At 35.4% G+C, this 14,385-nt stretch overlaps 1 protein-coding gene across 1 annotated transcript in view; it reads right to left on the reverse strand.

The window, feature by feature from the left end:
* PDHX (pyruvate dehydrogenase complex component X) overlaps positions 1-14,385 on the reverse strand; it is a 62,169-nt gene that overhangs the window by 37,520 nt on the left and 10,264 nt on the right. Inside the window, exon 2 of the mRNA XM_033121546.1 lies at positions 8,970-9,050. Coding sequence (XP_032977437.1) covers positions 8,970-9,050 — 81 coding nt within the window. The remainder of the gene's footprint in view (positions 1-8,969; positions 9,051-14,385) is intronic.

Here is a 14,385-nt window from a genome sequence, read left to right on the forward strand (position 1 = left end):
TAAATTATAGATAGCATTAAGGAACTACCTGGAACTTAAAACAGGCAGACAAAAAGATAAAACATAGAAAAGAGGAGGCAGACACAGACTGAGGCTTCAACATTTGCCCAATGGAGTTCCAAGGGAAGAAGACTGGAGGGAATGGCAGAGAAGCAATGCATGGAAAGATAATTGCTGAGAATTTCCCAGAACTGAAAAGAAATCTATATACCCTCGAAATGGAAGAGTTCTGAATGAGTTTAGAGCAATGGCCATCTATGGTGTATTGACTGGGAGGGGGCACAGGGACCCTGGTACCTTGTTGGAATCATTCTATATCTTGATCTCAGTGGTGGTAACCTGGATTATACGTATATGTAAAAATTAACTGATCTTACCCTTTGTGCAAGTAATACCTTGATAAAAAAATTTAAACAGAAAAAGAGAGTATTGTATTAGACTGTATAAACATGAATCCACTTGAGATACACTGCAGAGAAACTGCATACTATCTACAATAAAAACAATCATAAAAGTTATCAGAGGGAAAAAACAGAGTACTCAATGGAATGACAGACTGACAGCACACTTCCTAGCAGCTGCAAAGAGGTCAGAAGACAATGGAGTACTATCTTCAAAAAGCTGAGAAAAAAAGAACTGTTAGAATTTTGTATGTAGCCAAACCATCAGTTAAGAATGAAGGAAAAGTATTATTTAGACATATAAAGGCTAAGAAATTTACCACCTATTGATGAATTATTACAAAATGCAGTTCATCAAGAAGAAAAGTGAACAGAGAGGCAACCCCTGGGCTACAGGAAACAAGTTACCACAGAAATTGATAAAAATGTTAACTATTAATCATTTGCAAGGTCATTTCTGAGTGTTTAAAAAGGTGTGAAACTCAAACTGTAAGAAAGAATATGAATAAGGGAATGTTTAGGTAATAGTTAAAGAATGCTAAGAATTTGATATAATAGGAGGAAAAAATACTGAATAACTCTAGGCTTCACTGGCAAAATTTAATTAAATATGTGTCTTAAAAACATAATGGTATACACAAAAAATATAATAGAAATATAATCTACAGTGATCAAAAAAGCTGAGGAAACATAGAAAATAACAAAAACGATTGTTCAGTTGAAGGCAGACACATGAATAGAAAAAAATAACAAATAAAAACAGAAAAAATGGTTGATGTAAGTCCAAATATATCAGTAACTTCAATAAATATAAATGAATTAAAATCACCTACTAAAAGCAGAGATTATCAAAATGAATTAAAAAAATAAATAAAACCTGGGCAAACATGGCTTACCTAAAACAAAAACAGAGCTAAAAGTAAGGGCTAGGAAAATATGCAACATACAGATACACTCCCCACTCCACCCCACACACCAAAAATAGCTGGGACAGCAATATTAATAGGCACATTCAACAAAAGAATGTAAAGGAAAATCTATAATACTAAGATAACAAGTATGTTCCGAAAGTTCACTGAACAGAAACTACTTCATTGTATACCAAGACTTTCACATAGATGGTTGTAGTGTATTTTTAGTTAAAACACTTCACAACCACCAATATACACTGTTTTAATGAAATAAACAAACTTACCTGTTAGATGGTATCTAGTGAACGTCTAAAAAGGTGGTTAGTCTAACCCGAAGAGATTTTTCTAGTCAACAAATATTTATTTGAAAACGAATTAGGACACTGATGATATACAAGTGTGTGTGTGGGGGGGGAAGGCGGGGGAGAGGGGTGCGGTAGTTAAGATTTCTGACCTCAGGAAGCTTGCTTACTTTCTGGTGACAATTGGAAATTGCAGGAGGATTAGGAGAAGTCAGGACGCTATGGAAATATTCAGAGGGGCATCTAATTCAGTTTTGGGAAGGTGAAAGAAGGCTTCCTAAAAACAAATGACATAGAATCTGATCCTGAAAAGATGAGGAGGAAACAATGAAGTGAAGGGGCAGTGATCCAGGCAGAAGGTACAACATACCCAAAGCCCTAGGGGCCAAAGAGAACAGGAAACTTTGGAGGGTCTCGCTGAGAGAAGGGCTGAGAGATTAGGATGATGAGATCAGACCAAACAGGACCGTTGTATGTCATCCAGAGAAAGCTACAGTGCCAGGTTACATAAGCTTACATATTTCTTTATATGACAGATGTTTTAGTAGTTGAAATAGATTGTATTTCAAAAAGGAAAAAAAAAATCACACCCTTATATGTTTCTGCTGTAACCATGGGAAAAAAAACAATTGAACTAGGCAACCTAGCCATCAAATACTTCTTCCAGACATCTAGAAAAGAAATTCTGGCCATAGGAAAACAGAAAATGTTTTATCACTTGTGCTCGCCTACTTCAAATTCCAAATATCCTGTAAGAACCACCCACAAAGTCTACTTCAGCCACAGATCAATGCAGATCATTCTGTTCCTATTCCTGAATTCCTACAGTAGTTGTAATTTATTTGCAATGAATCAGAATTGCATTATTAGATGTTATGTTGCCATTATTAATTACGTTTTTAAAATTGGGTTTTCCTCTATTTACAAGAATATGAGCTTCTCCACAATAGGAAGAGGACATCTTAAGTGTTTTATACTCTACCTCATTACTCAGGATTCCAGCTAGTACCTCACACATAATGAGTTTGAGATTAAAACCCCTCAGAAAAAAACTGCAATAATTTCATAATCCTCATCTCCTCATAAGGTATACATCAAACTGTCCTTTTGCTTCTACCATTTAAAAACTTAGACTATTTCCTCTTTATTTTAATTTTATGTGCATAATCTATTCACATAACAGACATATATATTACCTATATGAGAACACAGAGACAGAGAGAGAATGGAAAGAAAAACAGGGTAGGATCTATTGTGTGGTGAGCTTTCCCAAGGAACCACAGCCAAGTTTAAAACACCGTATTATTATATAAGGGTACATTACCCTTTATTTATCCCAAAACTCCGGTTCTATCTGTCAATTAATCAAACATAATGTGAATGCCAAAAAGTTTTGAGAATAAATAATGAGCCATGAAGATTGCAATACACTGTTTCAGCCTTGATCAACAACTGAGCACTATAATTTAGAAAAGCTGCAAAGCAGAGTAGTTACAAGGAACTCTTCCAATTCAGACACAGGTTTGAGTCCAAGCTCTGACACTTACTAGTAATCCTGACCAAGTGACTTAATCTCTCTGATCCTCAGGAAGGTTCTGAATGTTCAGTGATATTAACAAAATAACTCAGGAACTGGAGCAGTTAGGTTAACCCTTCACATACATCTTCACATAACACTTTACAGTATCTTTAGATAAAAATAAAATGTTAAGTATGTTACTGATTAAAAACCAACACTCATTCTAGCTCCCTAGTCCATACTCTGTTATTTCAAACAGATCATTCAATCAATATTAGCGTAAAAGGCACTGTACTAAGGGCTGGGTATAAAAACAACAAGATATGGTTCTGTCCGCAACGAGGGCATAGTCTAGAGAAGAAGAATGAGAAGTTGGGAATGAGCATCACGGTCGGCATGACGTGACAGACGGCTCCTCAGCTGCCACACTGATGGCTGACTGGTTGTAGAAAGAGATGGCAACCTTGCAGTGTCCCTGTGCCATCTCCTTGTGGTGCAGCCGGGGTGGAGCGGGCCTGGAGCGAGAGTGCGGGCCCCAGGAGGGGCCAGAGCAGAGGCCCGCCCGGGGGCCGCTCCCCAGCACCGAAGCCAGCATCATGGTCCTGTTCCTTTGTCCCGATTGGCAGCTGCCAGAGCTGAGGGCTGGGTATAGAGAAGCTTCACTTTGTCTTTTGAAATTCTGGGTATGAAGTACAGTCTTGATGAAACACAGTGAATGGTGATGTTTATGTTAGTAACTAAACACATCCTGTGGCTTTCACAAAATAATTTTGTTCTGCCAAAAATTAAGAATAGAAGTCTTATTTTAAAAGATATGTGTCAAATGTTATCTGAATACATTCTCCGTCTTTGGAAGAAAAAACAAAAACAAAAAGGTGTGTGTGGTGGTAGTGGCGGCAGGGAGAGCTAGTTTTGATCTGTAAGATCAACCGAATCAGACCTACTTTAATGGTCATTAAAGAAAAAAATCTCCTTTTAGTGCTATGTCGAACCATAATGACAACGATGATTAGAGATAAAAATAATTCAATTGTTTATTCAACAAATATTTATTAGCTGCCCCTATGTGAATGACAGTGTGTGAGACGCTACGGCAAAAAACAATAAATAAGTAAAATAATAAGACAGACCTGCTAAAAGAAGTCCCTAACCTGACTGAAGGAGAGTACAAACAAGCAGCACCGCCAATTCCATCCACCCAGTGCCCACCGCAGTCTGGGAAGTCAGAAGGGCCCTAGTCAGCACTTGCCAACTCTACCACACATGGGAAAAAGGATATTATTTGCATGGTCCAGGACCCCTGGCTCCCAGCCCATCTGAGGATCTACCTTGGGCGCTGAAGGCAGGAGGAATAGCTTGAGAAGGAGACTGCTAGGAAAGCTAAGCTCCCTACATCCTTCTGACCTTACATTTTATTGCGTTGTCCGTTGCCAGTACTCGACACACGTGGCAAGTGGTGACTGGACTGGACAGTGCAAACACAGAACATTTCTATCACCACGGAAAGTTCTGTGGAATAACAGTGAAATCTAGAATTCCACTCACCAATTCCAAAATTCTGACATAACAGAAATACTAACAATAAATGTAAAGAAAGCGTAATGATGGAATGCTAGCTAGCAGTAAGAGGAATGAACTGCTGATACATGCTACAGCACGGAAGACCTCCAAACCATGCTCAATGGAGGCCACCAATCACAAAGACTACAGATCATATGATTCTATTTATATGAAACATCCAGAGACAAAAAGCAGATCAGGGCTGTTTAGGGCTAGTGATGAGAGAAGAACGTGACTGCAACCAGGTCCCAGGTATATGGTGGGGTGATAGAAACAGTCTAAAAGTCGATTGTGGTGATGGTGGCAAAATACTATACACTTACTAAGTCACTGAATTGTGCACTTAAAATAGGTAAATGTTATATAAATTATACCTCAATGAAGATGTCAAAATAATATACTGAAAAAAGTTGGTATTTGTGAAATGCCCATTTCAAAACTTTTCCCTTTCAGCACCATTACCATGTTATACAAATCCCCCAAAATAGCAGACACCAAAGCCTCTTCTACAGTAGATGCCACAGACCCATGTACCTCTAGTGCACCTAGTGATAACACCTCAGTGATAACACTCCTTCAGACAGTTTTACTCCAGAATTTTGTACACTCTATTACAGTCTAAGACTTACACAAAACTATTCAAAATATTCAAAATTCCCAGTCACATGACAGAAGGAATACTACATAAAATGACAGTGGCAGTAACACCACGGGTAGCAGCAGCAAACATCACTGATGTGAACCCACTCTGTGTGTGGCTAAGTACCTCACATGACTATATCAGCCTCGTTCGGTTCCAATGTTTTGTGATAGGCTCTTAAGTATCTCAAGAAAGAAAACAATGTTTTTCATTCTTCTCTCACAAAAGGGGCAACAAGAATATTTTCTTCCTTTTTGCTATTTTAACAAATTTGACCTTCCAAACGATGAAAAAATACACTATACCCACTTTAATTCAACTGAAAATATCTGAAGCACACTTTCCCCCCAAATAACAAACTTGCAATAAAGATGTGGAATTATATATAGCTCAATTCACCTTTCAAAAGATGTTGTACGTGTCACCTAGCACTTTTCAAGTGTGTTCTCTACTATTTTATGATACATATTCTTTACTTAATCCTCAGACTGAAATTAAGTATTCTGATACCCATTACAAAACTACTTTTCTAACATTCATTAGATCAACAAAGATGGGGATACTTTATATGCTATATTACGCATGTTTCCGTGACTTAAAAAAGAAAATGAATTCTAAAGCCAGGGTATATATACCCTAGATCGCATCTAGTTCAACTCATTCCCAGATATTTCAAAGTAGAATGAAAACCCCAAAGGACCAACTGTGATTGCTAGGCCAGAGTTCTTTTCATTGCACCCTTACTGCCTTGGGTTAACACACACACACACACGACTTAGTAATAGTAGTTGTGAATTACAGAGTCTCAGACTTTCACGAAAACTTGAAGACCAATCTGCTATCCATTAAAGATTATCAGATTAGCCTTTGCTTAAAAACAAACTAGATTCATAATTAGATACAACACTATTCTTTTTCACGAAAAAACTATCAATCCTCTTAATGTTCGAAGGTCTAAACTCTTTGATGACCATACATTCATAAAGATCTCAAGATAAAACATTTTAAAAACATAGCTAATAAGATCAAAATATACACAAAAAGTTTTCAGCCAGAATATAAACGATTTTAATATAGAATGACTGAACCAAGTTATTATAAATAATCAAGTACCAAACATACTTAGTCATAACCATGTGCACAGTACATAAATGTTAATAAAAAGAAGTGAATTATGCTCAATTAAATCACAAAGGGGATGAATTTAGGAAAGAAGCCAGTGAATTACTGAGAACCAAGGATTAAGATTGCTCTCATTTATAGCGTGTTGGCAAACAAACATTCCCCCTTAGCTGACAGAACACAGAATTTTACAAGCAACCTTCAGGGAAACATGCTTCATGGGCTTAAAGTACATTCCTAGCTTGTCTTATATAGAAATAGCACATTATAATCAAAAGGAAAAATGAACAGAATGATGAGACCATTTGTCTCCTGGCTCTTTATCACACCTACTCTCCATATTCTGAGGGGTGTGAATAACTTATCAGATTGCCAGTATGCTCGAATTCTGAGAGATAAATGTGGTCCAAAAAAATCCTCTTATCTACTTGCCTATCAGTTCTCAAAGTGCGGAGAAATTTAATCTTTTTATAATAACCCTGCAAGGGTGTTCTGTGTCTGAATTATTATTTAATGACACCAATACTCTATCAGACTGAATATGGACACAGCCAAAGTTCTGTAATTTTTCAGGAAAAAGAAACTTAAAAATAGATTTCAATTGATTACATTATTTATAAAGGTGAAACTTTCTTAGATACTGATAATTATTTTAAAATACGGCAACAGCCACACAGAGCCAATTACTCAAAGTGCTTCCTAATGAAGCACTGGCCCTTTCATTTACACGACCTATGTCTTTCTCAAATTCTAGAAAATTCTCTGCTATTTGTTCTTTGAGTATTATACCTCTTCCTCATTCCCCTTTTTTCCTCCTTCTGGAATTCCTCTTATTGGATTATTGATTGATTCCTATTTTATTCTTCATGTCTCAACTTCCCTTTCATTCTTTTCTACCACATCCTCGCTCTGTGCTGCATACAAGCTAATTTTTTCAGGTTGGTCTTCAGTTCACAAGTTCTTTGGTCATTCATGTTTAATCACACTTTAATTCAACGTTGAGTTTTTAGAGACAATGTTTTTCATTTTAAAAATTGTATCTGTCCGTTTCAAATCTGCCTAGACTTTTTAGACAGTGTTTGTCTTTTTCCATATTTTCAAGTCCTTCTCTTACACGTTTAATCATTTCAAACATACATTTTTATGTAGCTAGTAATTCTAACTGAAGTTCTCGGAGGTCTAGTTCTGCTGCTTGTTATACCTAATGACTTTTGCCAGTACAAGATTGAAATAAAATTCTTAGAAGTAGACCTACCTGGCCAAAGGGTAAATACAATTTGTCTAGATATTGACACATTCTCTTCCCCAGGATTTACAGCACTCTGCATTTCTTCCAGCAATGTCTGAGAGTGTTCACTTCCCCTTCATTCCCTCCACAGCCTCGTCAATTGAATAACTTGTCAAACTTTCTAATGTCTGTCAATATGATTGGTAAGAAATGCTATCTCATCGTAGTATTCGTTTGCATATGTCTTATTAGTGGGAATACTAAGTATCTTTTCATATGTTTAAAGGCAATTTGAAATTCCTTTTATGAAAACCATTTGTTACGTGTATCTTTCCCATTTTCCTATAGAGTTGATAGTTTTCTTATTCTCTAAATTTTATTAATCCTTTGTGATAAAAATTGCAAATACTCTTTTCCAATTTGTCACTTGTTTTCTCACTTTACTTATTGTGTTTTTAGCCATACAAAAGTTATTATTTTTATCATTAAGTTTACCAACATTTCTCTTATTGCATTTGGATTTTGAGCTGTAGTTCAGGTGTTTATTTCACTTTCAGGTTCAGAGAAATTCACCATTTTCCCCCCTAAGACTTGTATGGATGGTTTCATTTTTGTATATTAAGTGTCTGATTCATTTGCAATTTTTCCTTGGCATAGTATAAAGAATAAATCTAATATTGTCTTCCTTCATTGTACACAAAATACCCATTTACAACTATTTCTTTCCTCATTTTCTATTCGGTTCTATTATTCTGTCTTAAGTACCAATACCACAGTTTTAATTATGGGGCTTAAAAGCATGTTTCAATATCTAGTAGAGCTACAACCTTCTTCCACTGTTCTTTTTTCAAGAGTTTTCCTTATTATTCTTACTTATTTGTTCTTTCCAATGAAATTTATAATCAACTTGCCTAACTCTAGGAAACACACACACACACAGACACACAGACAGACACACACACACACACACACACACACACAAAATCATCGTAAAGCTATAAATGAACTTAAGAGGATCGACATGATTTTGAAACTAAAAGTTAAGTATAAGGACTAGAACTTGGAAAAAAGACCCTTGAAATATTGTACCACTCTCTGCTTGTGAAAAGTTACAGGCTGAACGCAGAAAACCTTTGCTACATTACCATGGGAAAGTTTTATTTAAACAAACTTAGATTAACTAGCAGAGGAACCCAATTTATTTCACTTATCATGTATTATATAACTGATTAGAAAAAACCCAAAATGATCAAATAACGCAAGACATTAGTAATGTACTCGCTCACCTTCCTTTTTCAGCCATTTCACAATGTTCCCCACTTCCATTGTCGGAGACAGTGATGGCATTAGTATCTTAATAGGATCAGCTGAAATTGAAAAACGGAAAAATTAGCCACACAAAAAAAGCAACTCACAAGGCATCAATAAAAAAATTCAAGTAAATTAATACCAAATTCAATTTGAGAAAGATCATATTTTCAAAGTCGAAAAAACTCCCAATTGGTCAAATTAAGTGCCCAGTAAATAGTATGGAACATAAAATTCTCAACTTTATAAAAATAAGCTTTTTTTGGAATTCTTTCAACTTCTTTTTCATAGTTCCCCAGTCCTCTGTGCAAATTTTCAAGCCAGGTGTTTACAAAATTAAAAAAAAAAAAGTTGATTTATGTTTCATCTTCTCCTCCCCTTTCTGTCACTGCAGAAATATATTTACAAGTAAATTGATCAAAGAAAGAGACAAATAAGAAAAAAAAGGAAAAAACTAGGGTTGTGATAGCCTACAACAGAGTAATCACAATTAAGACGTTAAGAAATTGGTTGTGTTTTTATTTTCCTCTAATATTATAATCAAAGGTTCTTGCTGGTAAACGTGAAAGGAAAGGTTTGTCTTTTCAAGGGTGATCAGGCAAGCGAACCAAAGTGGTTAAATTAATCTCAGATCGTGTTCCATACCACAATTTAACCGGGGATCCAAAAAGGTAGACTCAAACCAGCGTGACCTCTCAATGAAGCAGTTACGTTTTCCTTAGGTATCAAAAAAGACAATCCTCTATATATTTGGCCAGATGTGCTTCCAATAGTCACCTACTGTCCCTAGGACCATATTCAAGGAGCACACAGTGTTAGATTACAAGTTATATAAAGTTCACACTAGTAAAATAGTTAATAGCACCTTCCAGCTCTATGAGTAACCATGGTAACAAATTACATTCCATGGAATCTTCCATAGAACCTATTCTAACCTATTAATTATTCAACTATCTGACCCCCAAAAGCAAAACATCACTGTATATCTAACGTATTTTAAATGTGGAAGAAGACAGAATGGTTTTGGTTTTTTCCCCATTGACATTTTAGGGTTAAAAGCAAGGGTACTGAACACTAATATTAAATGAGGTTAACTATTTCCTTTGGGAAACTGAACTAATTATATTGTAATTTCAAATGGAGAGTTCCTATGGCTTCATGATAAAGGCGTTCCATCTCTGAAGCATTTGGAAGGAGGCTTCTGTCCTTTTTCTCTTTTTCATGCTCTCCTCTGTAAAGGACTGTGAAAAGGACCAGAGCATATACCTGCCTCAGCCTTTTCCTCACTTTCTTTAAGAACTGCATAAACTGTAGGTAACCTGCAGTTTCCTTTCAGCTCCTCCGTGTACTAGGAGTAAACAGACCTGCCTTTCAAAGGCAGATAACAAGCCCACCTCTCTGTCCATCAGGACCCACTGGGTGAGGAAGCAACTCAGGTATGTGTATTTGCTTTGTATACACAAACTCTCCCTCTCAAACAAAAGCCCAAAGTCTAAACGTGGACTTGTACTGGCAAGTTCAACAACAGAAGGCCACAAATCTAAGTCACATTCTCCAATCCAATAAAACCCTCAGCATTACAACTGTTACTTTTGATCTCTATGAGCTTTTTTTCGCCTCTCTCAATTGGCCCCAAACTCTAAGGAGAGAAAAGGAGAATTATCATTCCTAATTCCCCACAAATCATAGAGCCCAAACCGAACTCCAAGTCAACATGCCCATTTCATGGATGAGAAAACTGTAATCCAGATAAGGGCTATGAGGCTGTCCTCTGTTACATTATACCACCACCACCTCCCATCATTAATTACAATAAGGATCATCGACTCATCACTGGTCACTTTTAGCATACTCACCCAGAAGTTCAACATAGCAAACCAGACAGATCAAATACATGTGTGCATTCTTCTGATGTCCAATCAAGTATCCTAATAATCCCTTTCTCTACCTTGGGCATAAAGAATTCCTGTACTAAGAAACCACTCTTACCACTGACAATGAATATCCTGAATGTAGCAGAGGACAGATAACCTTTAAGTGCATTATATCTTGGAAATAAGAGAGATAAAAAAAATAGCCACAGTGAGTTTCCTAACTCCTGATTTATTATTAAAGCACAGTTAGCTCAGAAGAGACTGAAGAACCTGGGCATTATTATGTCTCTCAGTAACCTTTATTCAAACAGTTTCATTTCATGTCCAAGCGCCCTCTAGTTGAAAAGCAAATTATGACTAGAATTCTTATAGCTTTAAAAAATCTTTTTTTTTTCCCTTAGCAAAATAAGTCCCCATGGACTAAACGAGGCACAATAAGACGTTGAATGGTAGAAAATAATGCAGACTACAATGCACACTGTTGTCTATAAACACTGGAGCACTAAATTCTGGAGTGAATTAGAATTAGGGAAATGCGCTTAGGGAAAACACACACACAGGCAAACTTAAATGGTGACATTAGCGATGCATGTCAAAATCTTTGCAAACCATAACAAGCCTAAGCTTAACTGCAAGAATTCTTAAAAAGTGCTCAAAGCTTGATACAGTCAATATGTTTGGAAATAATAAAATGAGCTTTCTAATCCCCTATATTATTTATGTATCTAGTATCTAGTACCTTTTTCATTTTTCACATGGTTTGTTTAAGAAGACAAATAAAAACATTTGCCTAATGAATGCAGAGCCAGCTTAAGCTTCCGCATTTAATTTTTTAAAGCTCATAGTGACCAAAAAAAAAAAAACAAACATAAGAAAAGCAAGCAAATAAAAAACCTACAATCTAATAGCACCATGTAAGAAGAGGCCAGCCTCTTCTCTTCTTGAAAAACACTGGTTACAACAAGTCCCAATATGCTGCTTCTATCATAAAGTTCAAGGTTGGCATTATGAGATAGAATAGTTCATAATCACATACATATTAAATTTATATCAAATAGCATTCCACTTCAAAGAAGCAAAATAAATGGACTTCAATGATTCTATGTCTAGATCCAATACATGACAAACATTAAATCAATTCTCTCAAAACAAAGTCTGTCTTCAATATTTTTGCATCTTGGTTCTAGTCGCCATGATACAATTCATATTTATTTTATGATTCTATCTGCTATTATAATCTCTCACCAATGAAACCTTCACATTTCCATTATTCTTGATATAAGGGCTACATTATAAAACTTTCGCATTTATTAGGTATTATTCTCCAAATTACCATCTCAAAAGCCTCAAAATTTTTCATATTTTAAAAATAAAAAGAACATAACCATTCCTCATACAGCTACTCTTCATGGATGAACTGAAATTGCTTCTCTGAATAATGACAATAATATATAAAAATTGTGTAATAGATCACTATCCTTACTCTAAAACAAAGGTGACAAAAAACAAAGAAAGACATTTTGGACATCTCCATTATTCAGTACTATCTCTTGATTGATTATACTGGATTACTATTGAAAGTAAAATGTGAAATGTATTTCTGATGAACCAATCTATCCTCAGACTGTCATGCAAGAAAATAATATCAAACTATCAAACATAAGCATTAATTTATTAATATTTCATTCCAGTATGTCCTCTTCTAACTGGAACATTATACACATCTTTTTCAAATGCATTTTTTCCAGTGGAAAATTAATTATACAAGCATAATATCAGCTTTGAGTGACAGGGCTGCACATAATTAATACCCGCCCTTTTCGGCTGCCATGAATTCTATTGAGACAGCGTGGGTTTTTCTAGACTCCTTGGAATTTTAACCTACACCTAATACTATTTAATTTCATTACAAATTAAATACACTTTCCCTTTTCATTCCAGTGAGCAGTACATTCTACCTTTCTCCTGTCAAATCGAGGCGGCCTCGGAATGTGCACCGATCATATTTCCTACTAATAACTGGGCACAACTATGGATAAGAAAAAAGAAAATGTGTTTTTTATCTCCACTGGTCATATAGTTTATTTCAATTAGTAAAAATACCCCATTTAGTAAAAATTACCTCAAATTTAGTTAGAATGTAACCCTTTTGTAGTCATTTTAGTGTTCTACTCCTTTCTATCAAGCTAACAAGCTATACTAATGGCTTATAAAGTCTGTCCTTCTGGAGAAGTTTAAAAAATATTTAAGATGACTAAGGTAATTACATTTCCAGTTTATATTTAAACATACTGGTTTTTAAAGTAGAGTCTCACAAATCATTTGAACTGTCATAATCTTTTTTTCCCTCAAAAGAATGACACAATAAATTAAAATTTTTGCTTAGCACATTGCTGCTTTACCTGCCATATTGGGCACACAAGCAATCTATCAATCACTGAATTTTATAACAGTTTCTCTAAGCAATTCCTACATTTCTTCAAATCTACTCTTCCAATCTTTTTACAGCATAATTCTGTTTTCAACATCAAATATAGTACCTTAACCCAATTCTAGTTTCTTGTTCCCTAAAGTATTTCTTTTATCCTAAGAGCAAAACACCTATACTTCAGCAAAATCAATTATATCAAAGCTTTAAATTGATGACCTATACATAAGTTCTGAAAGTTCTCCAGATTTAAAAAAAGATTAATATAAGCAAGCAACATACAAATGCAGAACAAATTGCTGTGTGGCTAATATGAAGCAGATCTCAACTCCATTAAGCTGACTACAGTAATTAAGGGAATTCAGCAGTTTTACATATGGTACAGCTTGAGCGTCATGGTCTCAGCCACCTACGTGACTATAATCCAAACACAAAACTCATGAAGATAGATCAAATGAAGAAGGAAATTACCCAGTACTTTCTTAATGTGGCTCCCCTAACATTAATTTGCTTCTTTTCCAATAGGAAGGGATACTGCTCATTTAATCACCTCTCTTTTCAAGGCAAGAACTCATTAAATAAAATTGGACCTTTAAAAACTCTGTTCAAATAAAACAATCCTGCCACCTGCTGGCCGAATAAGTAAAGCGGAATGAAGTACATGTCATTTAAAAATCAACTCCAGGGTACAGAATATTAACAATGCAGCTTTGAATCAAGCAGCTAAAGCAATTTTGTTAATGGGTGCTTGTCATGTAAGTCTTCTTTGTTCAAACAGTTATTTTGGTGTGGTACTGGTGTAAAAATACTTTGAAAATATCAATGGATGACAACAGAAAATGTATGCACAATACATGGCTGTGAGAATAGCATTTGTAAGTCTTGGCATGGTACAAACATGTAAAAAGATGCCCCGCAAACAGTATATATGGCATAATCTAATTTCTACTTGCTTAACTTGTACACACAAAAAGACTGAAAGGATATACTCCAAAATGACAATAGTAGTTATCTCTAGTTGGTGATGTTGTAAGTGCTTTTCATTACTTTTGTTTCTTATAATCTACATGTTAATTTTCTACAATAAATTTA

This window comes from Rhinolophus ferrumequinum, chromosome 11 (assembly GCF_004115265.2).
Source record: "Rhinolophus ferrumequinum isolate MPI-CBG mRhiFer1 chromosome 11, mRhiFer1_v1.p, whole genome shotgun sequence".
NCBI classification, from domain to species: Eukaryota; Metazoa; Chordata; class Mammalia; order Chiroptera; family Rhinolophidae; genus Rhinolophus; species Rhinolophus ferrumequinum.